The following is a 26,891-nucleotide window of genomic DNA, read 5'->3' as shown; positions in this document are numbered from 1 at the left end:
TCTTTATCACTATGAAAGTGATCATCCGATAGATAAATAAATAACGTTTGATGTACTGTAAAGCCATTACTACACTTTTCCTATAATAAAAAACATGGTTATTTTCAGTAAATCTCTGCTGGCTTAGTAGAGCGAAAGGTCTATTGTATTGTAAGACGCATTCCCAACCATTGACATTAGGGCGTTGTATTTAAAACAAACAGTGAGAATAAATATGAACAGAAACGCTGCCTAGATATAACTGTGCGCCTCACTGACGTTTTTGCGCACTGACGTAAACATCCTCCACGCACTCACAAACGTATAAAACACATTGATGGCCTTAGAGCGTGTGCTAGCTCGTTGGTAAGGTGGATCCACATAGTTGTCAGATCTGAGTCATTGCGATTACGTTGCAATGTTTTCTGCAGACGTAATCGTAAGGATAAACTGTAATACTGCGGTGCACCTGCTAAATGCGATCGTTGGGTATATTTTGGAAGGTATTGAATATTGTGGATCAGTTAAGTTTGTATAACTCTAAACAGCCGTAAGGGGCAGCAAGGCTGTCTACCGAAACATGTCGACGGAGGACTTGTCCACTTCCGACAGCGAGGCTGCCTTCGCGGGAGCCGGGGAACGCTGGGCGCCGGTGGGAGCCGTGGCCAGCCCGGAGGATGAGCATTGGAAAGGGGGCGCGCAGTCTGGATCTGTGTTTTCCAGCGAGGCAGGGATGGCAGCGAAACTGCGTAAGCTGGAGGAAGAGCAGGGGCAGCTGAATTCTTCGCTTCTCGCATTAACCTCTCACTTCGCTCAAGTGCAGTTTCGACTCAAACAGATCGTCCACGCGCAGAGCGAAGAGAAGGAGAGGATGCTGCTGGAGCTGGAGGAGTTTGCTTTCAAAGGATGCCCTCATGTCATCGGGTGCAGATCACAGGATGCTCAGACGTTGGAGAACTCTGTGAGTTTGATTGGTTCTCGTTTCTAAAAACCTAGTGAGGTGCATCCTGGTACTAATGTTTTGAAATATGAACACATGCAGCGATAAAAGCTACTCACCAGATGCCTGATTTGATCTCGAAAGTACTTTGCTCGGCGGGATGAGATGCTATCCAATGAATATAATATATACAATTTCACTAATCCTGTTTATTTTAAAATAGACCTATCTTCAATAGCCTTTGAAACCATATCCACCTGAATTACACGTACAAGGCAGATCCCCAAAGCAATTACCAGGTGTTGCCCTTAAAAACACATATCATTTGGCAGCATCAGTTTGGTCTTCATCTTCGTCATACAAATATCTGAAAAAACTGGTCAGCTCAAACAATCAAACTAAATATGAAGAACATTTAAAAATCTCGTTATTTCTCTGCTTTCTTCTTCTGTTGTTTCATGTGCTGGATTGTTTTCTCCTTATTTCCTCCTATGCACACACTTCGCTTCCAGGGTGAACTGGTAAGAACCATAAACATGAACCCCCTGCAGTCTGTCCATAAAAACATCCGTTATTGTTGAGCAGCTCTAGTGTTTTCGTTTTGTTTTCTATAAAACACATTCATACATGGTTTAGTTCAGTTCTGTCAATATGAGAGAATATAAACCTTCACATATTACTTTTTTCATCCAATGGCTCATTTAGTTTGTTTTACATTTTACTACCTGTTATGGCATTTAAGCTACGTTTGTATGACTTGTTCGTTTTTAAATTGAAGAGTGAGAGAGAAAAGAGGGAACGTTTGGAAGCCCAAAGAAAGAAGCAGAAGGAGCTGATTTTCCAGCTGAAGACTCAACTCGATGACCTGGAACAATTCGCCTACCAGGAGGGCAACTATGACTCATTGCCTCAGTCTGTTGTCATGGAGAGGCAGAAGGTATTCATTGATAATATCCTCTCACGCAGTTGCCATAATTCTGAAAGTCACATTTTTGCATCTGATGCACTTTGTATAGATGCGAAACAATACTACAGTCAAAATAATTGTTAATAGGTAATAATCGATGAGCTGATTAAGAAGCTGGATGTAAACCTGAATGAAGACATTGGGAATCTCACACCAGAGGAGCTCAGACAGAGAGTGGATGGGGCCATTGCTCAGATAGTCAACCCGGCCAGAGTCAAAGAGCAACTAGTTGAGCAGCTGAAGACTCAGATCAGAGACCTGGAGATGTTTATTAACTTCATACAAGGTGAGTAACTTCTAGCTCTGCCCTAAACAATATTGTCATTGCTTGTTAGGTCATTGAATTTGAAAAAGGAAAATGAAACCGTCTCACTGTCATTTCTCATCTTGCTTTTCTCAGATGAGGTGGGGAATCCTCTTTTAAATGATGGTGTGAGGAGCCAACAGGCCCGAGGAGCTGGAACAAGCACAGGTGGCACTGGAGGAATGAAGCAAGGTGATTATGCATACGATATAGCTGAATACACTTTCTTTATTAGATATTAGGTTCAAGATTTAGATTAAAGCATCTTTTTAATTAATGGCACCCATTTTCCCCCAAGTGGACCCAGAACAGGCACAGAGGATGAGAGAAACTGGCCTTCAGCTGATTCAGAAAGCCTTAGCTGTCCTGCAGATCTTTGCTATGAGCCAGTTTGGATGTGCTTCAGGCCACGTGACCCAGAATGTGTGGTCCCAGGGGGGTGAAGCTCAAGATTACGGCCCTCTGCTGCAGAAACTGGAGGGAGCTGTAGAACGCGTTCGTCTCCAAGCCTCTCGTCTTCAGCCCTCATCTCAGGAGGAACATGTGGTCAGCTACACCACCTGCCTGTCACCAGGAGGACCTCGGGATGACCTGACCGCTTCTGTGCGTAAGGAGCTGGCCATGGCACTGCGGAACTTGCTGGCTCACGGCTTGTACACTCCTTCCCAGGGCATGAGCTTGGTGCTCGCGCCCATTTCCTGCCTGCTACCCATCAGCTCTTCTCCACAGAATCTGCATCCGTGGGAACTTTTTGTCAAGTACTATCATTCAAAAAACGGGCAGGCATTTGTGGAATCGCCTGCCCGTCAGCTCTCACAATCCTTCAGTTTACCCGTAGGGGACGGTCCGGTGACAGTCACTCCAAAACAGTCTCTATTGTGGGCCATACATACGGTTCTTAAAGAGCATGGACGATATAAACGCAGTGCAGATTCAGAGTTCAAGGCCTTGGTGTGCATGGCACTCAATGAGCAGAGACTTGTGTCTTGGCTCAACCTGCTGTGTAAATCTGGAACACTAATACACTGTCACTACCAACCCTGGAGCTACATGGCTCAAACAGGTTTTGAGGGCGCCCTGCGCATTTTGGGTCGCCTCAGTCACCTCAAGTTCAAGCTGCCTGTTGACTTGGCTGTCAGGCAATTGAACAACATCAAAGATGCTTTCTAAGCATAGAAATGATGTGCAGGATATGTGTTATCAAAAGTGGGCAAGTTGAAATACATATACAGTTAAATTAGTATCAGAACAGTTGATTGAAGAAAAGATAAGTGATGTTGGTTGCTATTAAAGAGACAGTTCACCCAAAAATGAAATTCTGTAGTCTTTTACTCGCCCTCAAGTTGTTCCAAAACTGTAAACATATCTTGAAAACAAAATATATTTTTAAGAAGGTGGGAAGCTAAGTTCTGGGGCACCATTAGCTACCATAATATTTGTCCTGCTATGGAAGTCTAAAGTGGCCCAAATCTCTTTTTAGTTTTCTTTGTGTTTAGCAGAACAACGAAATATACACAGGTATGGAACAATTTGAGGTTGAGCAAATGATGACAGAATGTTCATTATTGGGTGAACTATCCCTTTAATAAATATGACTCTTAACACTACTATTTTTTAGCACAAATTCCCTTTATTCATAAATGCAAATCATATACAAATGTTTGGGGGGGATATAGAACAGTAATGGAAATAAATAAACAACTCGTGCACTTATTTCTGTGACACTGAGCTGATATAGGCCCAATGCCTTTAATCTTCTCTTTGGTCAATCGGATGATGAAGGCAAGTTTTAATATGCTGCATTGATCGAACCTCAAAGAAAATACACCCAGTTCAGTGACCGTGAGCATGTGATTGACTCCTCAAAAACAACTAACCTTTGAGTAGATTAATTATGTCCAGCTTTTACCAAAATTAACCACATTACTGTATTATTACTGAAACCATTGTGTATGTTTGAGATGCATTATTGTAACAATGTTTCAACATAAACTAAATTGAGATTGTACAGAAACACTTGAAACAAATAATCCTTCTCATTTAATAGTGTTCAACACAGTTAATAGTCATGTCAGCTCTGTGATCTTATCACTGTCTAAGGTGACCATGCATGCTAATGAGATCTCACCTACGTGAAATAAAACTCAGGTCATTAGGTTCAAAACAAAATGCAACATATAAAAACAGAAATGCTTCATTGTTCGTTGGGTGTCATTGGATTCTGCAATTTTATAGACTGGCCCATTTCAGCCAGTCGTTGCTGTATAACTGATTGTTGAAAACTCGTAGTGTCACACAATGCTATGAAGATAATCAAATAATAGTTCTGAATAAGAATTTATATGCTGCACATTAATGCTGACTGAATTATATATGGTATGTTATGCTCCTATAATATCCTTGTTTACTGCTCTAAAACATTGAGTGTACAATCCCTGAAATTGTATGCTGCTGCTGTACCCTTTTTCATTTGTGATTCCACACTCCTTATCACATTTTTCTAAATACCCTTTATGATAGAGGATGGAACTTTTTCCTACCTTATTCATTAAACAGATAAAACACAATGCATTTTTCTGCACTATTAAGACATGTATGGATGCTTGTGATCCATGGTCTCATGTGCTTGTTTCAATTTAATAGTTCAAAAGAAATCTTTGTTTTTCTCAAATTTGTTCTGTATCTGTGTAGTAGACCATAGACAGGAATAGTATTTCAATGAAAACACTACTGCAATTATTTCAATTTAGTTTAAGTTATATTCTCTTGTTAAATTGTGCCATCATTTTAGGATGTAATGATGGTGTCTTTTCAGTGAATGTGTTGATTAAAATGTCTTGATACTCTTTGAATCTCCTTCCGGTTTTACTATGTTCTATTTTATTTATTAAAATATTTGTACTTTGAAAATGTAACACAATTTTTAAATCATTTGAGTGCTGTTTTCAGTTTTAGCTGTAGAGGGTGCAAAGCGTATTCTCAAGCCGTGATCAAACCGGCGGAAATACGTCATTCCTTGCGGGTGTCAAGGGTCACATTCGCTCTTTCTACTTCCTTTCCTGTTTTCGTCGGCCATAGAGCACCATCAGTAAGTTTTATACCCGAGAAAATAATCCATGACCATCGATAAAGAAATAAGCACCGTTGGTCTTTCTTCCATATCATTAATTGAGAGAATATCCATATCGGTTATGTAACGTGCTTATGGGCTGTATAAAACCGTAACACTTGGAGATAGGGGGTTTATTAGTCAAGCTGCTTCGTAGCGCAGCTTCCCGTCCACGATAGCTGAGGAATTGACGCCAGTGTGTGTTTATAATTACACGTGTGCACTACAAATTAATTATTTAAATTGAACGACGTGATTAAGACTCTTAAAACGTCACCAAACGTTTTATTCCAACCGGTTAGCATAGTACGGTAAAGCTTCACGTCCAGTCACGTCTGCTACCTTGCTTGTGTTGTACAGTCGCTGCATCGGATTGAAAGAGTTACGGTCCTCATTTTGACACTAACAATTGTATTGCGTTTGTTATATCACGTATCGTTTTTATTAGTTGTTTGGCCAAAAGCCGGCCACACGGTTTTACTGTCTGTTGTTGTTTGCGGGTGTTTCCTCACGTGTCATTTTTGTAACACGCCGGCCCATGTTTTTCAGAGATGGGCAAGTTTATGAAGCCTGGCAAAGTGGTGATGGTCCTGGCTGGACGTTACGCCGGACGCAAGGCTGTCATTGTTAAGGTATGTCCATAAAGACATCGATCTTACTTTCTGGAAGAACGAATTGGATTTGTATTTCATTTTTAAATGCTCTTTCTTGTTTTCAGAACATTGACGACGGCACAACAGACCGTCCTTACAGCCACGCTCTGGTGGCAGGCATTGACCGCTATCCTCGTAAAGTCACAACAACCATGGGCAAGAAGAAGATTGCCAAGAGATCCAAGATCAAGGCCTTTGTTAAGGTGTTCAACTACAACCACCTGATGCCTACCAGGTATGTACATTTTGAAGATGAGGTGAAGTAGTTGCCTGACACTCTTCTGTGCTTTGCATTAAGTAGGCTGATGTCTGTGACACTTTTTGTAGATCTCATTCACCAGAGTTGCATGTGTATTTGCTGATCTTTTCAGGGTTAAATGTGTTGTTTGACCATTTCTTGGTCCTCCCTAGCTGGTGGCCTGTTGTGGATTTCAGGCCATTGAATGTCTGTGTTGAATTCATGCAGTTTCAATGACCACTAATAAAATTTCAGTTCGTTTAACTTTTGTGAAAGAAACGGGCTAGCTGCTCAAGATGGTGCTGGTGAGCTTTTCCCGCATTCAAATCAGCAAACTAATTTCCAGTCTGTAACAAAATTGTTTTGGCTTAATGAAGTGCTCAGCAGTGTAAAGAGGATCTGTCTTATCGCTTGTATTTGTTTCTTTTTTTAATCTGAAAAACTCAAAAATTCTCCTTTTCCCTTAGTGTTATACGCCCGGGATGTACTCTGCCGACTCTGGCATCCCAAAAGCTCACAAGTGCCATTTTGTGCAATTTGCTAATTAAAAAAAAGCTTAGATTTTTTTAATCTTTGCTCCAGTTAAAAACAGTAAATGGTGACTAGTTTAGTGCGATCTTTGATTGGTATGTTTTGTGTCTGTGAGTCTTGATGGCATATCCGTATATCTTCTGTAACCAGTGCTACTGGGCATGTTGGTGAATGGTTATTAATTTTCTCTGAGTTTTGTTACACTGTAATTATACATAATTTTCCTCATCAAGCTATCTGTCATATTTTTTCAGGTACTCTGTTGACATTCCTCTGGACAAAACTGTTGTCAACAAGGATGTTTTCAGGGATCCTGCTCTGAAGCGCAAAGCTAGGAGGGAGGCCAAGGTTAAGTTTGAGGAGAGGTACGTTTCTGTCACCAAATGTTCTTTCAATGTTCCCACACTTCCAAAGAACCCAGGGCTAAAGTGCAGTAATAAATCTTGATCAGATAAAAACTGTATTCCCTAAATTACATATTAGGTTGTTTGCTTGAGGTATATTGCACATATGGCCTTACAGGTTAAAATGCCCACATATTCCAAAGTATTCTGATGTTGATGATTTTCTAGTGCTTATTGAAGGAACAGTTTGATCTTGTGCTCTGATCAAAATGTTATTTTTTACTATGGTTGTGGTACGTATTGTTCTACTATGTGTGGGTGATACAACAATGATACAATGAATGTTTCTTCTTATAGGTACAAGACGGGCAAGAACAAGTGGTTCTTCCAGAAGCTCAGATTCTAATCGTTTGTTGGTTTCGCAAATAAATATGTAAAAATCCCAAAAAGTAGTCCTTGCCTTTTTCCCTTGACTTCTGATTATCACTTTAAATCATCTGCCTGAATATCATTATTGTACAGCTCTTTGGAAACCACACACTTTGATTGATGTACATTAAATATCTGCTTCATTTAAAGACAAAGCAGAAGTAATCAAATACAAGTTCTAATAAGGGTCTCTTTCAAGGTTGTTTGGGATTATATGTACATGGTGGAAATGGGCTGTCACGGTTATGAAATTTGTTTGAGGATTAATTGTATATTAAATAATTGGGATTATGGCGATTCATTGTTTTAATGCTTTGACAATATAACTATTAATGACAATTTATTATATGAAGAAAGTATACTTTCGAAATGTGACCATTTTGTAAATAATTATAAAATTCTAGAAAAAGAAGTGTGCACTCAATTATGCTCTTTCGTACAAAATAAAGACATACACAAAAAATTTCAGTCAGGCTTTAGATCGCATCATAGCACTGAAACTGCGCTCGTTACAATTACAAACGACCTGCTTATAGCATCAGATAAAGGTAACATCTCACTCCTGGTCCTGCTTGACCTTAGTGCTGCGTTCGATACCGTAGACCATAACATACTTCTAGATCGCTTGCACAATTATACCTGTATTGAGGGACAGGCACTACAATGGTTCAGATCTTACCTGTCAGACAGGCATCAAATTTTCCATTTAAATGGGGAATCCTCAAATCTAACGCAAGTAAATTATGGATTACCTCAGGGATCGGTTGAAGGATGTACGGTTACATAAAATACATTAAAAGATCTAGGCGTTATATTAGACAGCAACCTGTCATTTCGAAATCACATCTCAAATGTCACAAAACAGCCTTTTTCCACCTAAGAAATGTTGCCAAGTTACGAAATATTCTATCTGTTGCTGACGCAGAGACGCTTATTCGTGCATTTATGGCCTCAAGACTTGACTACTGTAATGCAATACTTATTGGTTGTCCTGCATCATCAATAAACAAACTACAGTTAGTTCAGAATGCAGCTGCCAGAGTTCTAACCAGGTCCAGAAAACACCATCACATAACCCCAATGTTATCAACCCTTCACTGGCTACCCATTAAGTATTGTATTGACTTTAAAGTTCTTTTAATCACTTACAAAGCCTTAAAGAGTTTACCCCCTACCTCCCTATAGAGCTTCTATCACACTACAACCCATCACGCTCTCTAAGATCTCAAAACTCAGGACTTTTGATAATACCTAGAATAACCAAATCCACCAAAGGGGGTCGAGGTTTCTCATACGTAGCACCTAAACTCTGTCTGATCCTCGAATAATATCAGGGAGGCTATTCCACACTCGCCCAATTTAAATCTAGATTAAAGATGCATCTTTTCAGCCAAGCATTCACTTAATGTAAAAAAATGCTTAATAAACCAACAGGAGATGCTGACATTAGATATTATTTACTAGGTCTTTTTTATAACAAGTTAAACTATTCATGTTCTGTGTTTTACCCTTTTTTGGGGGGGTTTTCGTTTTTCCCCTGTAAAGCTGCTTTGGTACAATGCAAATTGTGAAAAGTGCTATATAAATAAAAGTGAATTGAATTGAATTTACTGTAGAGTGACTTTAACTGAGAATACTTGAGTCTTGAGCACAATAAAAAAATACAAAGTATTGAGAATTTCATTTGAATTTACCAGTGAGTACAGATCAAGGACAGTGGATGTATAACGCAGCAGCTACTGCAGATCACCCTTGTTCTGGATTCACAATAATTGGGATTATTTTACATAATTGCAATGACGTCAAAGAATTGGGATGAGACGATTATTTCACGAGTGGAAAACTGAGAGTATTGTATTTTATCATAAATGTCATAGTTTTATCACTGGATGGCCAACTTTGGCCCTGCATACACCTAACTTTTCACATTCTCGTGTAGCTGATCTCACCTATTGCTGCTGTTTTGCAAAATATTTTGCTTTATGTTTTGATTGCTACGGACCCATTAAAAAAAGAAAATTTTAAGGACACTGCCTGCTGTTTTGAGAGTGATCTCTCAGGATTTGTAACCTGTTTAATAAATCCCCTGAGGGTAAGTAAGAGAAAACATGTCTTTGTAATTATTTTATCCATGTATGTTGATAAGAATGCTGGCAGTAATGTTTTCAAACTGATTCATGATCTCTGTTTATATTAACTATATGTAATACTAAAAACAAATTGACAGTCGATGGAACTATTGTTGAATGGGTATGAAGGAGAAAAGACAAACAAGCCTGACACAGCATTATGAACATGACGGTACATGATCAACCTTTTTATTATAAAACTTAACGTCTAAGAACTAAGCTTCTGGGTGTATCCGAAAATTGGCTGCTACTCAAAAATTTACAATTCATCGTTCAAAATAAAAATCTCTCAAGATCCGTCCCAGAAATTAGAACAAAAGCGACCGAAGCAGGAACAAAAACGGTTAGTATATTTGGCAGCAGACCGGGCGCTAGAGGGCGCATTGCACACTTTTCATTTACAGCTGCTGTGTGTGTTGCTGAAACACAACCAACTGCGAGCAAGGTCACGCTTCAGCATGACACAAGACGACCTTATGCACAAACATCGTCCGTTTTTAGATTAAAGGTAAGTAAACGGAATGCCTTATTAATATGAGCCGTCCTTTGCATCTTTAAATTCCGTATACAATTAGCGCGTTTCATTAGCTTCGTATGGGCACACTTCCTGGCACTGGGTCGTAAACAATCTTTCCATCTTGCGGCATTGCGTTTTATGCGATCAACACGGCACACAGGCAACATAGTCTAGTGTAATCTAAATGCTTCGTAACGTAACGAGTCTTGTCAACCAGTATTAGGCGCCAGGTTTGCCATTTTTGTTTCGTTCTGGACAGGCAAGGTTTTAGCCACCCAAGACTTGATCAACTTGCTCGATGAGTATCTAATCGGGTTGACATTACATTTTGTTCTTTGTGTGTTCCTGGTCTTAGATAAAACAAGATATTGATGTTTTCTTTTGTAATGTGTATGTTAATATGACTGAAAAACGTCTGACCGTTTCTACTGTTAAAATTAATTCAAAGCATCGTGGAGAGTGACATGATTCGGTCGTTCATTTTGTATTATGTTTCCACACAACATACACCAAACCTACGCGTATCATTGTTTTATTCTTCATATGGGTTGCATCAGATCATGTTAGCCGTTGTGTTTACGTATATATCGATAATATGAAATCATCTAAAGAGATTTTTGATAATATAGGCCTACTACATCCATTACTTTGATGTGTCTGAACTAAATGGGAGTCTTTGAAGACACGAATAATTGTTCTCTATTTATTTTGGTTATTGATTTGTGGATGTAATTGAGTCTGGCATTGACTGTAGATGTATAACCCCATGCAAATGTTTTATCTGTGAACACACAAAAGGCTCTCGTCGCTTAATATTTGCATGTTACACGTTAGAAACGTTCAGGAGTGGTCAAAGTCTCCCGTTGACATGTGTCTTCCACGGCTGTCTGCTGGCTTTTTGCAAGAGTTGTATTACAGTATAGACTACGAGGAGGGTGACCCACCCGTAGCTCTGTGTTTAGTAGATAAGATATCAGCATGCTGGGCCGAACCATTGTGGTAATCCCTGCCTCTAACCGGGTCAATAATTGAGCGTAAATGCTCACTACTGTGTGTGTATGGCATGGGTAAAACATGGCAAACATAAACAACAAGATATTATGAATATGGGATACATGTACTGTGGATAGATGCAATGTACTGCATTGCCTATGTATTTCAGGTGGGCTGGCAGGATGGGTGAAGGGCCAGCAGCTGGACCTTCGGCTGCCATTACACCCGTGCAACAGATGCTGGCATCTGGCACAGGAGCATTACTGACATCTCTTTTCGGTGAGTAAAAAAGTTTATTTCTTTCATAAGAAGACCTTATTTTTTACCTGCACAAGGTCATGGTCTCACGTCCTCCAATAGTCCAGTTGTGCTATTGAGAACAATGGGAATAAACTGTGTTTTACTTTCACTTCAGTCACACCGTTGGACGTGGTAAAGATCAGACTTCAATCCCAGCAAGCTCCCCTCCGTCAAGGTACAAATCTCAGAAAGCTCTACTCAGTGAAGTCATTATATCAGTTCGGCATCAGTTTCGTTGTTTCTGAAAGGCAGCGCAAATTACATAGAGCATCAGACAAGTGTTTTTCTGTTTAGCTTTACCTCAGCCATCAAATGCCTGTTAAAAGAAAAGTTCTGTAAAGTAGATCAGCCTGATGGGTCTCATGCTCTTGCGCTTTTTTGCACTCATACTATTTCAGATAGTAAGTCTAGTGTTTAGCTAAAATTTGTGTCACATGCCAGCAAGCTTTAAGCTTCAGCTAATAACATACTATAAGCTGTTAATGATGGCTTTTATTCTTGCCTCATGCTTTGCATTTGCTCTATGCACTATATGTCTCTCTTCCATAGCCATCTCAGCAGAATCAAGGCCCTGGACTGGTGTCTTTCGGCCTTCAAAATGTGAGTATTTGCACGTTGCAAAAACAATATGAGCGATCTCACAATAATCACTTCACTAATGCTTACTCTAATTTCCACTCACAAAGATAAGACAACATTGCTTAGTTGCACTTTGTTTGTTTGTTTTATAATTCTAATTTAAGTGTTAGCACAAAGCCAGATGATGTGGGAGTGGCTGTCAATACATAAAGCGAGGTTAAAGAAACAGCTTTTACTTCTCTGATCACAGACAGTTAAACAGGTTCACACCGGATTTAAAAAATAAATTTTTGCTGCCTGTCTGAACAAAGTCTTTTTGGCCTTTTGTCTAGTTTATTTATACGGTAAAATACAAATTGGGACACGTTGCAAATGGAATTAAAACAACCCTCAACTCAACAGAATTTAGAAAGTACAGTAAATCTCAGAAGCCTGCGTGTTTGTAAATGTTTACACAGTCTAGTTAATGGAATTTTCATTAAAGAACCTGCTTAGGAGTTGAACATTAACTTGAAAAAGACAAAAAATAGAGCCAAGGCCAGTGAGTTTGTTTTTATTCCTTTTTATGGAAGGATTGACCTTGAACCTGTGCCTCAGAATGTCAAAAAATATTATTAAATCAACTTGTTTGTGCCAAAGCTGGATTGGGTTTACGCTGTTATAGCAGGGTGGGTGTCACGGACACCAATATTTAAAAGAGCTTATCTAAGGCTTCCTATGTACCATATCTTTTAAACAGAATACAGGAAATTATTGGAAGATCTTGGTAAAACCAAGTTGCATCATGTACTACTTGTGCTAAATATGGTAAAAATACAGGAGACATGGAGAGTACAAACTGCAGAGACAACTTTTGATTTGTTTTGATTGCCTTTTTTGTTATATTTATTGTGTTTCAATAAGTTTAGCATTGTTGTGATCTGCTTGGCTTTCTAGGGAAATGTTTTCTCTATTGTAATGGACTGATGGATCACATCTATGTCTGTCAGAATGTTTCGACATGCGCTAGCTTGTACAAAACCCCTACCCACTTCAGCGGGACTCTGGTAGGAATTGATATACATGGGCTCACTTCACTCTGTTGTTCCCAGATTCCAGGTGTTCATAATCACAGAAATTCTGACGTATTTGTTTTTTGAATTGCAGGATGCATTTGTGAAGATCACACGTCATGAGGGTGTCAGGTCACTGTGGAGCGGACTTCCACCCACACTGTAAGTTCAGACTCACAGTGCCAGTGTACAGTTACAGAAAAACTGCATCTGACCTATATTTCTGTCCTAGATCCATTTTTAGGACACAACTGTCATTTATGACAAGTTCTCAATGTTTCTATGAATTATCATTGAGAGGTGTGTTATGTTTGTTTGTGAAGTGTGATGGCGGTTCCTGCCACAATCATTTACTTCACCTGTTACGACCAGCTGAGAGACTTCCTGCGTTACGGATTGGGCTATCAGGGGGACCACATCCCTCTTATAGCAGGAGGCCTGGCCAGATGTGAGTAGTCGCTCGTCCTTTTAGTGTCCTCCTTATTGTTTGTTCCCCTGTAATGCCAAACCTGAGGTTCAGAGATTATATAACTAAAAAAAACGATCACTATGTTGTGCTCAGTGGGAGCTGTTTCTGTGATCAGCCCTCTGGAGTTAGTCAGGACTAAGATGCAGTCTCGCAGGCTTCCCTACAGCGAGCTGGTGGTGTGTTTCCGCTCGGCTGTGGCTCAGGACGGCTGGCTTTCTCTCTGGAGAGGTTGGGGACCCACGGTTCTACGGGACGTGCCCTTCTCCGGTCAGTTTAATTTACCCCATGTGATGATGATGACATGGTCGATGTATTTCCTCCTGATGCAATGTTTGACTCTCTTGGTGTTTTCTTTTTTAAACCAGCATTATATTGGTTCAACTATGAGCTGGTGAAGGCACAGCTGTGCGAGAAATACAGGGTGCCACAGGCCTCTTTCACCATCAGTTTTACAGCAGGGGCCATCTCAGGAGCGGTGAGTGTAGTCCGAGGGACCATTCACACAAAACACTTGCTTGTGTTAAAAACAGCTAAATGGAGCTCCGAGGGATTGAACATATTTATAAACTCATTAACTCTCATTCACTGCTGCTAAAATGAGCACTTAAAGGTCCATTGTGTAATTATTTGGGGGATCCATTGACAAAAATGCAATATAATATACATAACTCTGTGTTCAGAGGTGTATAAAGACCTTACATAATGAAGCTTAATATTTTTACTATACACATACACGGGTCCTCTTGCATGGAATTCGCCATGTTGTTCAGCCGTCATAGTGCTTTGAAAGGGTGGGGTGGAGTGAGCCGTTGGTTGCAATTTGCAGCCACGCCACTAGATTTCACTGACTGGTCCTTTAATACACTTCCCTGTAGGTAAATATGCTTATCCTATTCCTAACCCTCAAGATCTGTCTGAATGGTCCATCACATGGTGTGCAAAACATTATGCGTTACGACAATTACGGAGGCTTTTATTGTTCATGCCATTATCTCGGTACTGTTTCTTTGTTGTTCTTGATGATGATGAAGATGAGTTTAATCATTCCCAACTAATTTTTAAAATGAATGACAAACTAAACTAAGCTTAAAAAAAGAAATGTTAACATAAATATTTAAATTATTTTACTATTAAAATATTACTTATTGAATTAAATAATGATTTATAGACTTAAAATGCTTAATATGTATGTTATCTACAACAATTCATTGTATTGCCCATGGTAACAATCATTGTGGTAAACGATATGAGTTAAGTCCAGTGTATGAAAATTAGCGGTGAGGATGTGAATTGCAATCAACGGCTCACTTCATCTCTCCCTTTCGATACTCTAAGGCAGGGGTGTCAAACATACGGCCCGCGGGCCGTATCCGGCCCGATAAGGCGTCCAATACGGCCCGAGGGAAGTTTTGAAAAATAATACAAATATGAAATAAAAGTTTATTATTATTTTAATTAATTTAAAGTTTATTAATACAATCAGGTTTTCGCTGCCATATTATGTTTTGTTTTATTAAATTTTTTATTTTATCATTGATCATTTAATTGGGCTTCTGCCGGAACCCCTAACAAGCATGCGCATTCTAAAGCGCCGCCTACATTTCGAAAACAAAGTCGGCTAAGTTGTGCGGCAAGGACTAGTGATTTTAAAATGTCCAAATAAAGAAAACTGACGGAAGAAGACGTATTTCTTCTGTGAGTTCAACGGTAGGCCGGTATGTTTAATCTGCTCACAAGCCGTGGCTGTGCAAAACGAGTAGAATATTAAACGGCACACACGCAGAGAAATATGATAAATATACTGGACAACTTCGAAAAGTCAATAATTTAACTTTAGCCTCGGAAAAAAGCAGTCAATGTTCACAAAAACAACAGGGACTGATGAAGCTGTAACGCTATTTGATTGCCAACGAAATCGCCGTCAAAGCCGTTTTCAGAGGGAGAATTAATCAAGAATCGGTAATGAACATTAACAACCTGCGCTCTCGACTCACAAACAGACAGCTAAATGACATCATGAGATTGATGTGGTTGAAGAAAAGAGATGTCAGGAATTAAAATCATAATGCAGATGCGATCTAGATCTTTTGTTGTTAAAGGAAATTTCTAGTATATATTTAATGTTCATATCCAAAGTGAAGTTGTACTACTGTACTAATTGTTAAATATGTTAAGGCAGTTTTTCCTATTAGTGAATTATATTGTATTGTATGGTTCATATTTAATGTGACCGTCTGTACACAAATAGAGTCTGTTGCATTTTTGTCATTACTAGTTTAAAAAGTATCTGACAAAAAATATTCATATTCAAAGGAAAGGGTTTTGATTGCCTTTACCTAAACAAAATAGTTTTTTCAAAGAGGAATAAGAGTGTTATTGAACTGTTCTGAGGATTTATTAAATGCACCTTTTACAGAACAGTATGTCTTTCTAGTTTTTTGCTAATTCATTTGTAATTTGGTGCAATATGGTTTAAAAAAGGTGATTCAGCCCGCACATTGTCACTTTTCTCTCCATCCGGCCCTTACCCTAAAATGAGTTTGACACCCCTGCTCTAAGGTGTCGTCACATTTTCGTTTTTCGGAAAGATGAAACCATGAGAGTGCAGCACAAGCGAACAGGGAGATTTTATCTTATCTGGTTTATATAAATGACAATAAGGCCATTTTATTTGAGAACAAATGCTGGCCTGACGTATGTCACAGATGAATATAGGACATGAGTGAAACTGATCTTTTGAAAAGCTCTATTGAAATCTAATTAGGGATTAGATGTGTCATATAACTACATTTGTTTGGCAGTAGTGATAGAATTGGATTACTGTAATATAATCTTGGATTACTATAATTGAAATAATTTCTTCCTGCCAAGTTGTTGTGTTTGAGACCTTTGTTCTTTTAGAGCTTGAATTTGTCATAAACACCTGATGAATAAATGAATGCTCTGCGTGATGAACAGGGGCCCGTAAAAATAAGGAGGTTCGACCAACACCGAGTTAAAATGTGAACTCTGAGGTGATTTACACAGAGATGCGGAACCCGCGTCCTCGGGTTTGATATGCCTCACAAACCCAGAGTTTCCCTCAAGTCAGGATTAATATACTCAGTTTTCACTAAACCTTCTTTCTGAAACGGGCCCCTGGCCTTCCTTATCCAAACATAATTTTTTTTTTTTAATACAGATAGCTGCAATTCTGACCCTGCCATTTGACGTGGTGAAAACACGCAGACAAATTCAGCTAGGAGAAATGGAGGCTCGCCAAGGTATCCCATCTCGCATAGTGTTACCTGTGGAGTAGTTCACTCATTGAATAAAAAACGTACACTAACCCTCTTCTCTCAACAGGTATTGGTCTAGCTTTTGTTGAAACTAGTAACTTTGTATTAGCACCTATTGGTACTATTGCTCTTTGTATGACATATCTTATATCTCCCCGAACTCTTTGTAAGTCGCTTTGGATAAAAGCATCTGCTAAATGACTAAATGTAAATTCAATAGAGTGATGTTATCTAACCAGGACATTAAGAAACCTTTGATGTCAATACTTTAATGAACAATGGGAGAGCTGGTGACAAATTATAATTGATTTTATCAATTCATAAAATTTTATGATTGTTTGGACGTTTTACAGGAGCCTCTGTGAAGAAACCTTCATCCACATGGAACATACTGAAAAATATTTGGGCGGACATGGGATACAGGGGATTGTTTGCAGGTAACCTGTAGTAGTTCAGTGACATTGATGTCAGATAGTAGTTATATAACTTCACTATCCAAACTTGACGCTGATCAGATTAAAAACCACCTGCATGCAATTTAAGTGGAAGAGTGTAGTTTTAAGGTCAAAATATTTTTTTGTGACAGTTTTTTGTCCGACCAGCTGAAAATGCCTGAAAGGGTTTTGACGATTGTGTTTGGTAGATTTACACACATAAGCTCTCATTCTTAAAAGAGTGTAATGCTTAATATGTAGTATATTTTCTTAAATATATTTCTTAATATATTTCTTTGCATTTTTAGGTTTCCTTCCAAGAGTGATCAAAGTTGCTCCGGCGTGTGCAGTCATGATCAGCACTTACGAGTTTGGAAAGACTTTCTTTCAGAAGCGCAATCTGGATCAGGCAAAGTGAGGTGGGCGAGAGGACCTGCTGTTTTTCATTTATCGCTCCCAAACTCAGGACCAAACAAGCTGGAGCTTTATGTTGAGAAAAAGCTGTGCGCAAAAGAGAGGGACGACTCTCTTTTTTGTAACATGGCTGTTAGTCTACTGCAAATGCTGATGACTAAATTCCTGCATTGTTGGATGATGTTTCTAAAGACTGGCAAAAGGAATCAAAAAGCTGTGAGACTTTAAATGATACCTTGCGCCTGATACCTAGGCTCTAAGTTATGATGCCGTCATTAATGCACAATGTTCCCTGCAACCCTGTGATGCATTATATTGGTATGATACCAAAGCATTGCGACAGGAAGATTACCTCCTAAAATCCCCATTTATTAAAATGGCTGCCGGTTGGATTTGACATCCAGCATGTCTGCATGCATGACTTGAAGTCCATTGTATTAAAGACACTGTGATGCCCTCTGCTGTTCATGTTTACGAAATCTCATATTCAGTGAGACAAACTTTTTGTCTAGTGACAGCAAGTCTGATTCCGCTACAACTTTGGATAGGCACTGGATAAAAAACAGCTGTGATATTTTCGGGTTAAGGGTCAACTACATTGGGAATGTAATGCACTGTTTTAGACAAGGACAATGATTTAAAATGACAGTTCTCACACAACATAATAAAATACCTTTTAAACCCTTGTTATCCTAAAAGTCACTTATGCATTCAAGTACTATAATTTAAGCATTCTACATAGTTGAGTCACAGATTTCATTTAAATTTAAAAGTAAATGTGAGAGAACCAATGGGATGTTTATTCTTAAGGGTATGTAGGGTATGAGTTCCAGTTAAGGTTGAGAACTTGATTTGTTGCATTTCGTTTGTTTTATATGTCATGGAATGGATTTTGTGTGACCATTTGTTTTATAGATATTTTGTAAAAACACACTTGATTGTAAAGAATAAACATTTTATAAACATCAGTAGGCCTGTGCACGCTTACCTTCTGTATTTTCTGTACTTTTTGATTAAACGTCACAATATAGATTTCTTGCACATTAGACTTTTCAGTAGTAACATTAAACCAAATAAGTAATGAAGAAAATAAGTTTAGTAACACTTTACAACAAGGTTGTATTTGTTAACATAAGTAAATGCATTAGCTAAAAATTACATTTATGCATTTGGCAAACGCGACTTACATTGCATTATTCTATACATTTGTTTCCAAGTAGGCTATGTGTTAGCACCACGCTCTTACCACTGAGCTACAGAAATGCTTAACCTAAACTGAACAATATAGCCTTCTAATGTTAACAGGTAAAACTTTAGATTAAAGTAATAGTAAATGATTAAATTAACATTACTAGGATTAACAAGTCATTTGTGTAGAATTAGTTCCATGTGTCATTGTTAGCTAATGCTAATCGTTAACCTTATGTTAACAACTACAATTTTATTGTAAACGTTTGTTTTTATGTAATAGGATTAAAAATGATCATATCTTATTCAAATAACAAATATTTGAAAACGTGTGTTTGACATTAAATTTAACGTAGCATAAGGGAGAAACGTTTAGTAATAGTATTAAACTAAAGGTGAAACTAAAGAATGAGCCCATAGAGGGCGAGTCGACCACGAGGAACGTGTCATCCAAGAGAGGGCGCTTACGTGGTGACGCAAATACGTACACGCGCGTTTTGCCTTTAAAACGAAGCGCCGCCTTCCCATCGCTCTCTTTCAACCGGTCTAGGGACAAAATGGTGAGTTCAGACTTGCTTTTAGAATCTGACATAAATCAGAGCCATCCTTTCAATTGAACATGCATACTGGTCGGTACAACACATCTTATAGGTGCACGGACGTTAGGTGTGATTATGTAGTTATATTTTGAGCAATTTGCACGTGTATTCGCCGTTAAGGAAAATGGCAGCGAGCGGTGTAGCATTACCCTCCTACCTTAAATGCTGTGCTTTTTAAAGCCTTTTTGTTAAACCCTAAACGGAATGCGATATTTAAACTCCTTTAGATTGCCAGTTACGTTAACATTCGCACTTAAATTTGTTTTTGTGGCGTTGTGATATACATGCAATGCGTAACGTTGGCCCTGCCGTGAGACATGCGCAGTCAGCTCTTTTCATACGCATATTTTTTACTGTAAATGTATCTCCGAGTGAGACTGTATTTGTAGTAGTTTGTGAGTTAACCAACATTATAACTGATGCATATATACATTAATTTTTAGTCTCACCGTAAATTTTCGGCCCCACGCCACGGATCTCTGGGCTTCCTGCCCCGCAAGAGGTGCCGTCGCCATCGTGGCAAGGTGAAGAGTTTTCCCAAAGATGACTCGAGCAAGCCTGTTCACCTGACTGCCTTCCTTGGCTACAAGGCCGGCATGACCCACATTGTCCGTGAGGTCGACAGACCAGGCTCAAGTGAGTTACTTCATGCTTTAATTTCTCAAGATTTTAGTTGTTGTGAGCTTAGTTTTTACATGAGTGTCTGCCAGTGATGATAATCTCGACGGGCGGACATATTTGGGCTTCAAGCCCTTGCTGAATGTCGATTACTGAGAGCAGTCTCGTAAAGATCTCAAACACTTGATTTGATTAATTTATCGTTAAATTGCTCCTGGATTTTTTTTCATGAAATGTATTGTTCTTCAGAGGTCAACAAAAAGGAGGTGGTTGAGGCAGTAACTGTGGTGGAGACTCCTCCCATGATTGTTGTGGGTGTTGTTGGATATGTCATGACTCCTCGTGGTCTGCGCTCCTTCAAGACCGTCTTTGCTGAGCATATGAGTGACGAGTGCAAACGTCGCTTTTACAAGAACTGGTAAGAATAACGGCACAGTCAATAAAACCTTAACTCTTAGTGCATGTATTGGAGCTAAAATTAGTTGGCCAGAGTAAACAATGAGGGTGTTTTTTTCTGAGCCTATCTAACACGTCGATGTGGTGCAGCTCCGCTCAGGTGCCTCGTGCCCTGATGAGCTCCGGGCTCCTCTGGCCTGTTGAAAGGGCTCCTTAGAAACAGTGCCATGAGCTGAAAAACCTGGTGCTGACAATGCCCACCTTTTGCCATAAGGTTGGGAGTGCAGCCATGCCCAGTTTCCTTCCAATGGCCATTTAGGTTATGAAGGAACTGTGCCAACTTTTTGTCCCTCCCTGCCCCCTGCAATCTACAGGTACAAGTCTAAGAAGAAGGCTTTTACTAAGTACTGCAAGAGGTGGCAAGATGAAGACGGCAAGAAGCAGCTGGAGAAAGACTTTTCCGCCATGAAGAAATACTGCCAGGTCATTCGTATCATTGCCCACACACAGGTGAGCTGGGGTTCTGTCAAAGCAAAGCTGAGTTTCTTAAAATTCTTGTGCTTTGCTAACCTTCCCTGTTCTCTGCAGATGCGCCTGCTGCCACACAGACAAAAGAAGTCTCATCTGATGGAGGTTCAGCTGAACGGGGGTACCATTGCTGACAAGGTTGACTGGGCAAGAGAGAAGCTTGAGCAGGCTGTTCCCATCTCCAACGTCTTCTCTCAGGATGAGATGATTGATGTTATCGGAGTGACCAAGGGTCACGGCTACAAGGGTATGTGACTCTTTCAGTGTCTAGTCATGTTGTCAATAAACATTGTGCTTTTAATGATGAAACACATGGATTAATCGCGTCAGGCATGGCGCCCGAAATACATGAGGATATATCCCATGCTGCCTTCCTTCTGACAGCACGTCTACCAGAGTTGCCATGAAACTGAATAACTTGTATGTGAGTTTTGCTAAGCAGTCTTGTTTTGTAGGTGTGACGAGCCGTTGGCACACAAAGAAGCTGCCCCGCAAGACCCATCGTGGTCTACGTAAGGTGGCCTGTATCGGTGCCTGGCATCCTGCCCGTGTGGCCTTCTCTGTCGCTCGTGCCGGTCAGAAGGGCTACCATCACCGAACTGAACTCAACAAGAAGGTGAGTCAAGAATCAACTACAGTTCTTTTGACTTATTTAGTTTGTTTCCTGTGGCTTGTTTCTCATGTTTTTTCCACTTTTCACTAGATCTACAAGATTGGTGTGGGCTTCCATACAAAGGATGGCAAAGTGGTGAAGAACAACGCCTCTACTGATTACGATCTGTCCAACAAGAGCATCAACCCCCTGGTAAGTGTGCAATGTTCGCTTGACTAATAATTTGGTTTTTGAAAGCCGTTTTTACAAACTGACGTGTTTTATTAGGGTGGCTTTGTGCACTATGGTGAGGTGACCAATGACTTCCTCATGCTGAAAGGCTGTGTGGTTGGAACCAAGAAGAGGGTTTTGACTCTGCGCAAATCTCTACTGGTCCAGACCAGCCGCCGTGCCCTAGAGAAGATCGACCTCAAATTCATTGACACCACTTCCAAATTTGGTCATGGTCGGTTCCAGACCATCGAGGAGAAGAAAGCTTTCATGGTATGTTGAACTGATTTAGGATATATTTATAATTTTCACCATTCCCAAGTACTTGTGCTTGTCTGGCTTTTAAAGCTTTAATTTGTAGTATTTGGCATTTGTAGAGGTTCTTGCGCTATAACGAACATGCTAATTGCCCACATTTGGCCAAAAGCAACAGAACCTGACGTCAGAAAGCTCACTATTTGGTGCAGTGCATTGTATATGTAGTAGTGTGCCCTGCTGCACTGTTCGTAACCTGTTTCAGCCTTTCCATCTGATAATTGGGTTCCATTCCAGTGCAAAAGTAACATTCATTGAGGCAGGGGAGTAGAGCGACTTTGTGCCTTCTCCCTGTTCACTCTCTGGTGACACCAATTACATGACATTCACTTAAACGCAGGGTTTTCCACAGCCGTTAACCGATCTTTCTTTTTACAGGGACCCCTCAAGAAAGATCGCATCACCAAGGAGGAAATTGCATAAGTATGCTGTGCCCCTTTTGTCTGTGGTTACTCTGCTACAGAGTTTAATAAAAATGATAAAAACAAACGGGTTTCTGTCATTTCTGCACCGATGTCTTAGTAATCGGTAATTGTAATGCAACCTGCATTTGAGATTGTTAGGCCACTTTTACTGTGCTTTACTTGTATGTTATCTTTAAGGTAGTTTCTTAAACTGCAGGGGCCCTGCATACTTCAACTATTGAATACTTCAATAGTTACAGAGTAAAATTAATGTTTGAGCTGTGTTGACTGAAAATACTTTCATTTGCATATAGCGGACGCTTGTATCCAAAGCGACTTGCGAAGAGTTTGCGGAGCAATAAGCTATGTCATACAAAGAGCAATAGTTGCTAATACAAAGTTACTAGTTTCAACAAAAGCTAGACCGCTACCCGTTGAGAGAAGAGGGTTGCCCTGAGCCATCTTAATGTCTATGCCATTGTTTAAAAAAATTAAAGTGTCTTTAATATTCTATTTTGCAGTACTGGCTTCATCGAAGCTGTAATGTGACTTAAGATCCCGTAGGTTACCTTGCAAAGCTTGTTTGTTGCAGCTGGGTCAAACATTGTGTACTTCATAGCAAATTTGGCAATAACTTGTAAAATTGAGCACATGCTATAACGGCCATCTAAGCAACTTGTAAGAAGTTGGAATGTTGTACTTACAAGAAATGTATAACTTCTCTTGACCTCTGGGAAGGGTTGGTCCGGGAAAGCAATGCATCATAGCAGGAAACTGTTCTATGGCGGACTTGTAGATCCTGCTGACTGCGTGAAAATTCCCAGCCTAGATCGATAATGAATGCTGTACATGCCTTAATTAGCATTGTACATTCACAAGGTATCTCTAGAGGACAAAAGTTTAAGAATGCGGTTTATGCCAGTCTTGGCCTTTTACGCCACTTAATGCAGACTTGTAGATGTATTTGTTGTAAAGCAATGTTTTTCTTGTACTTTAATTGTAAAATGGACTACAATTTGATTCTGATGTAAAATGTCAGGGCAGGTGAGTATAGTGTTGGGAGTTCTGTCATGTTTCTCTATCCAGCTGATGTCCATACCAAATGGATTGTAAATAATTGTATGTGTCAAACAGCTGGCGCTCCCTCTGGCCTCTCACCCCACCATTACATCACTGTTTGGATAAGGGCTGTTCTGGTCTGTCACTTCGCTTTAAATGGCTGTCAATTCCCCTAGTTCTAATAAGGTAACAATACCTTCTTTTAAAGGTTTTACCCTTGAAAAGTGAGCAGAAAACTTAAAGGTTTGCCTGAGCTTTCACGACCAAAGGGAACTCGCCTAATTAAGCCTTTTTGTCCTCATTGACACTACAAGACTGCTTCACTATCATTTCACAGTGTAATAAGAACCCTGGAACCTTGTAAGATGCCATTTAGAACGTAAAATTATTCTGTGCTCCTGATGAAAATCTCACCCACCCAACCTTCCAGCAATATAAGGCTGTTTTAAAGATGACTTCTTCGTTTTTGACAAGCTTAGACCTTGGAGTGTTGTCGTCATATTTTGTTGCTTGTTCAAAGGCAGAGGCTTAAACTTCAACAGACTGTTGTAACCTCACATCAGAGAGAGAGGGAGTCAGGAGGGAAAAGACGCTTCGGAATTATAAAACTGATGCCATAACAGGGACAATATGCTTAACCAGATTTCTCTTGGAGAAATGAGGAAGTGTAATAAAAAAGAGAAGCTTTGAGATGAAAGGGGTAAAACGGTATGCCATAGTGGCTGAGGGGCAAGTCAGCGAGATCACTGCATTGGTCCCCACTGTGTGCACTTGCATAAGAAGCTCTAGCTGGGCGTACAGTTATTCCCCTATCTTCTCTTTAAAGCCCCCCCTCATCCCTTCTTCTCTCATGACCTGACTACTATTAACATCTGTTTATTCTCTCTAAACGTGCTGCTTAAAGGTAGTCACCACCACACGCTGATATAGAATCGAACTCATGCAAATAGATGCACCATATGTTACCACAATGTTTCAGTTTATTTAGTAAATATTTCTAAAATTATTCATTTTTCAGTCATTTTCTACAAAGTGAAGGTTATGCATATTACTTTTCTTTTATAATAAGAGAGAGATATAGAGACAACGGACAGTCCTTGGCTAGTGTGCCTGACTGCAGCCCTAATGCACAAGTGCTGCACTGTGGAATCTGTATTCAGAGTTGGTTCCTATGGACACAGCAACAGCATCACCAGACTCTTGAGTCGAAGAGACGCCCACAGCGCACTTCCCCATCTAAACACTAGAGGGCGGAAATTATACCGCTGGTCAAGCGTGACAGTACAAAACAACTACAGCCTTAATCTGTATAATTATATGATATATTTCAGTCAATTAGTTTACATACTTTATTTGATATTTCACTCATTACTTAGCATCTTATTCTAATTTCCTTTTAATGTTTGTACTTAATGTATGCCTTTTGTTATATTTCTATACTTTGACAATATCGCAAGAACACACGATCAATAAAGTACCTTGTAATTGAAAATTATGAGGGAAAAGGAGCGTGATGGTGGTGTGGACGATTTGCTTTATTGACAATTAACGGTTTTACCTTAGAAAAAAACCACAAAGTTATTTGTATGTTTCTAGGATAAGTGTAACATTAATGTTTCATGTCAATGTACTTTTTATGTTTCTAAACCCAGACGTTATTTCTGGGTTTGAGGTGGTAAATATCCTCAATCCGAGGCGTCATGGTACGCAGCACAGCAGTAGATTTAAGTGACATTCAGCCAATCACAAGTGAGTGTTATGAGCGTATCATCTCTCGTGCACGCGCGTCTGTTTGGGGTTCTCTCTCGATTCGTTTCTATTCAATGGGGTTTACACGTGTGTGTAACTTAACAGTTTACTACAAAAGACAGTTTACTACGTCCATCTTTAATTAAATCCCCGAGTGTAAGTCATCGGTAAGTAATCAATCCAATAACAGTCTTATTATTATGAACTGAGCTGATAATATTAAAGCAAACTTGTTTTGAGCTAAATACTTTTCTTATACCACCCATCATTACCACTTTGTCCTGGTGTTTAGGCAAGGCAGGATGTCACATCTGTGACGTAGAAAGAGGGAAGATTGCGCGGCATGTTCAGCTATGTACAAGGGTATGATTCGTCTGATCAAAAAACTATACATATGTATTGTATGTGACGATGAGTGACAGTACATTTTATTGATTTGGAATTGATTGGTTTGTGAAAGATTTCTTTACATAGTTTCATAGTTTAGCCATATAATTAGAATATCAACAAAACATTTATTTATTTCACTTATTCCACTCAAAAAGTGAAACTTGTATATTATATTCATTCATTTCACACAGACTGATATATTTCAAATGTTTATTTCTTTTCATTTTCATGATTATAACTGACAAGGAAAATACCAAATTCAGGATCTCAGAACATGCTTGTTTGAATCAACTTTAAAAAAAAACTATGCAGACAAATTTTGTGACTTTGGAATTTCATGCTGTGTCCGAATCCTGAAAAGTGCCATATTTGTTCACTTTTGTGCACATTTATTCAAGGGTGGGAAGCCATCAAGGCATATTCAAATCCAATGTTTGCTTCACTTCCTGTCTCCTTTGACAGTTCCTTCATCAGATAGATTTTTGAAGGGAACATAGATGTATCCTTCAATGCCTTAGATATCCCACAATCCTGTGTGTGAACCAACAGGGAAGGTATGTGGAGCATTGATGAGCTCGAAACATTTAAATGGTTTCAGAAAGGCAAAGACACCTAAACCGAATATTTCGGATTATAACCTGCAAATTGAAAGATGCATGGAGATGTGTGACTCCAACAAATACAGTAAAAGATTTCGAAATCACATCTCAAGTGTCACGAAAAACAGCCTTTTCCACCTAAGAAATGTTGCCAAATTACGAAATATTCGATATGTAGCTGACGCAGAGAAGCTTATTCATTCATTTATGACCTCAAGACTTGACTACTGTAATGCAATACTTAGTGGTTGTCCTGCATCATCAATAAACAAACTACAGTTAGTTCAGAACGCAGCTGCCAGATTTCTAACCAGGTCCAGAAAATACGATCGCATAACCCCAATGTTATGAACCCTTCACTGGCTACCCATTAAGTATTGTATTGACTTTAAAGTTCTTTTAATCACTTATAAAGCCTTAAAGAGTTTAGCCCCTACCTACCTAACAGAGCTTCTATCACACTACAACCCATCACGCTCTCTAAGATCTCAAAACTCAGGACTTTTGATAACAACAAGAATTACTAAATCCACCAAAGGGGGTCGAGCTTTCTCATACGTAGCA

General features: G+C 39.4%; 4 protein-coding genes across 6 annotated transcripts; all 4 read left to right on the top strand.

The window, feature by feature from the left end:
- Positions 1–4: 4 nt before the first annotated feature.
- Positions 5–5,097, top strand: rundc1 (RUN domain containing 1). The gene is made up of 5 exons (XM_079456492.1): positions 5–940; positions 1,698–1,856; positions 1,974–2,172; positions 2,287–2,382; positions 2,489–5,097. The coding sequence occupies exons 1-5, from the start codon at positions 560–562 to the stop codon at positions 3,358–3,360; spliced, it is 1,707 nt and encodes a 568-aa protein (XP_079312618.1). The 5' UTR covers positions 5–559; the 3' UTR covers positions 3,361–5,097.
- Positions 5,098–5,101: 4 nt separating this feature from the next.
- Positions 5,102–7,514, top strand: rpl27 (ribosomal protein L27). Its single transcript, XM_079456502.1, has 5 exons — positions 5,102–5,278; positions 5,849–5,931; positions 6,018–6,187; positions 6,976–7,086; positions 7,423–7,514. Exons 2-5 carry the CDS (start codon positions 5,851–5,853, stop codon positions 7,469–7,471), a joined length of 411 nt encoding a protein of 136 aa, XP_079312628.1. The 5' UTR covers positions 5,102–5,278; positions 5,849–5,850; the 3' UTR covers positions 7,472–7,514.
- A 2,419-nt stretch (positions 7,515–9,933) lies between these two features.
- slc25a39 (solute carrier family 25 member 39) lies at positions 9,934–18,696 on the top strand. Of its 3 annotated transcripts, none has more exons than XR_013786666.1 (12): positions 9,934–10,131; positions 11,303–11,412; positions 11,549–11,608; positions 11,983–12,033; positions 12,949–13,058; positions 13,159–13,226; positions 13,388–13,512; positions 13,627–13,800; positions 13,899–14,008; positions 16,715–16,878; positions 17,165–17,248; positions 17,554–18,626. XR_013786666.1 is itself a non-coding variant. In XM_079456597.1 (12 exons), exons 2-12 carry the CDS (start codon positions 11,316–11,318, stop codon positions 17,661–17,663), a joined length of 1,071 nt encoding a protein of 356 aa, XP_079312723.1. In that variant the 5' UTR covers positions 9,934–10,131; positions 11,303–11,315; the 3' UTR covers positions 17,664–18,696. The 3 variants fall into 3 exon arrangements, 2 of the variants coding, with proteins under 2 accessions (XP_079312723.1, XP_079312724.1); XM_079456597.1 differs by having other exon boundaries at positions 16,715–16,796; positions 17,554–18,696; XM_079456598.1 differs by lacking the exon at positions 11,983–12,033 and having other exon boundaries at positions 16,715–16,796; positions 17,554–18,648.
- A 569-nt stretch (positions 18,697–19,265) lies between these two features.
- On the top strand, positions 19,266–22,615 carry rpl3 (ribosomal protein L3). Its single transcript, XM_079457138.1, has 9 exons — positions 19,266–19,407; positions 19,890–20,082; positions 20,314–20,482; positions 20,835–20,970; positions 21,049–21,235; positions 21,444–21,604; positions 21,692–21,793; positions 21,869–22,084; positions 22,505–22,615. The coding sequence occupies exons 1-9, from the start codon at positions 19,405–19,407 to the stop codon at positions 22,547–22,549; spliced, it is 1,212 nt and encodes a 403-aa protein (XP_079313264.1). The 5' UTR covers positions 19,266–19,404; the 3' UTR covers positions 22,550–22,615.
- Positions 22,616–26,891: the final 4,276 nt, after the last annotated feature.

The sequence above is a fragment of the Barbatula barbatula genome, assembly GCF_947034865.1.
Source record: "Barbatula barbatula genome assembly, chromosome: 5".
NCBI lineage: Eukaryota > Metazoa > Chordata > Actinopteri > Cypriniformes > Nemacheilidae > Barbatula > Barbatula barbatula.
Note: the sequence above shows the minus strand (reverse complement) of the source record. Positions and strands in the feature narration are given on the sequence as shown.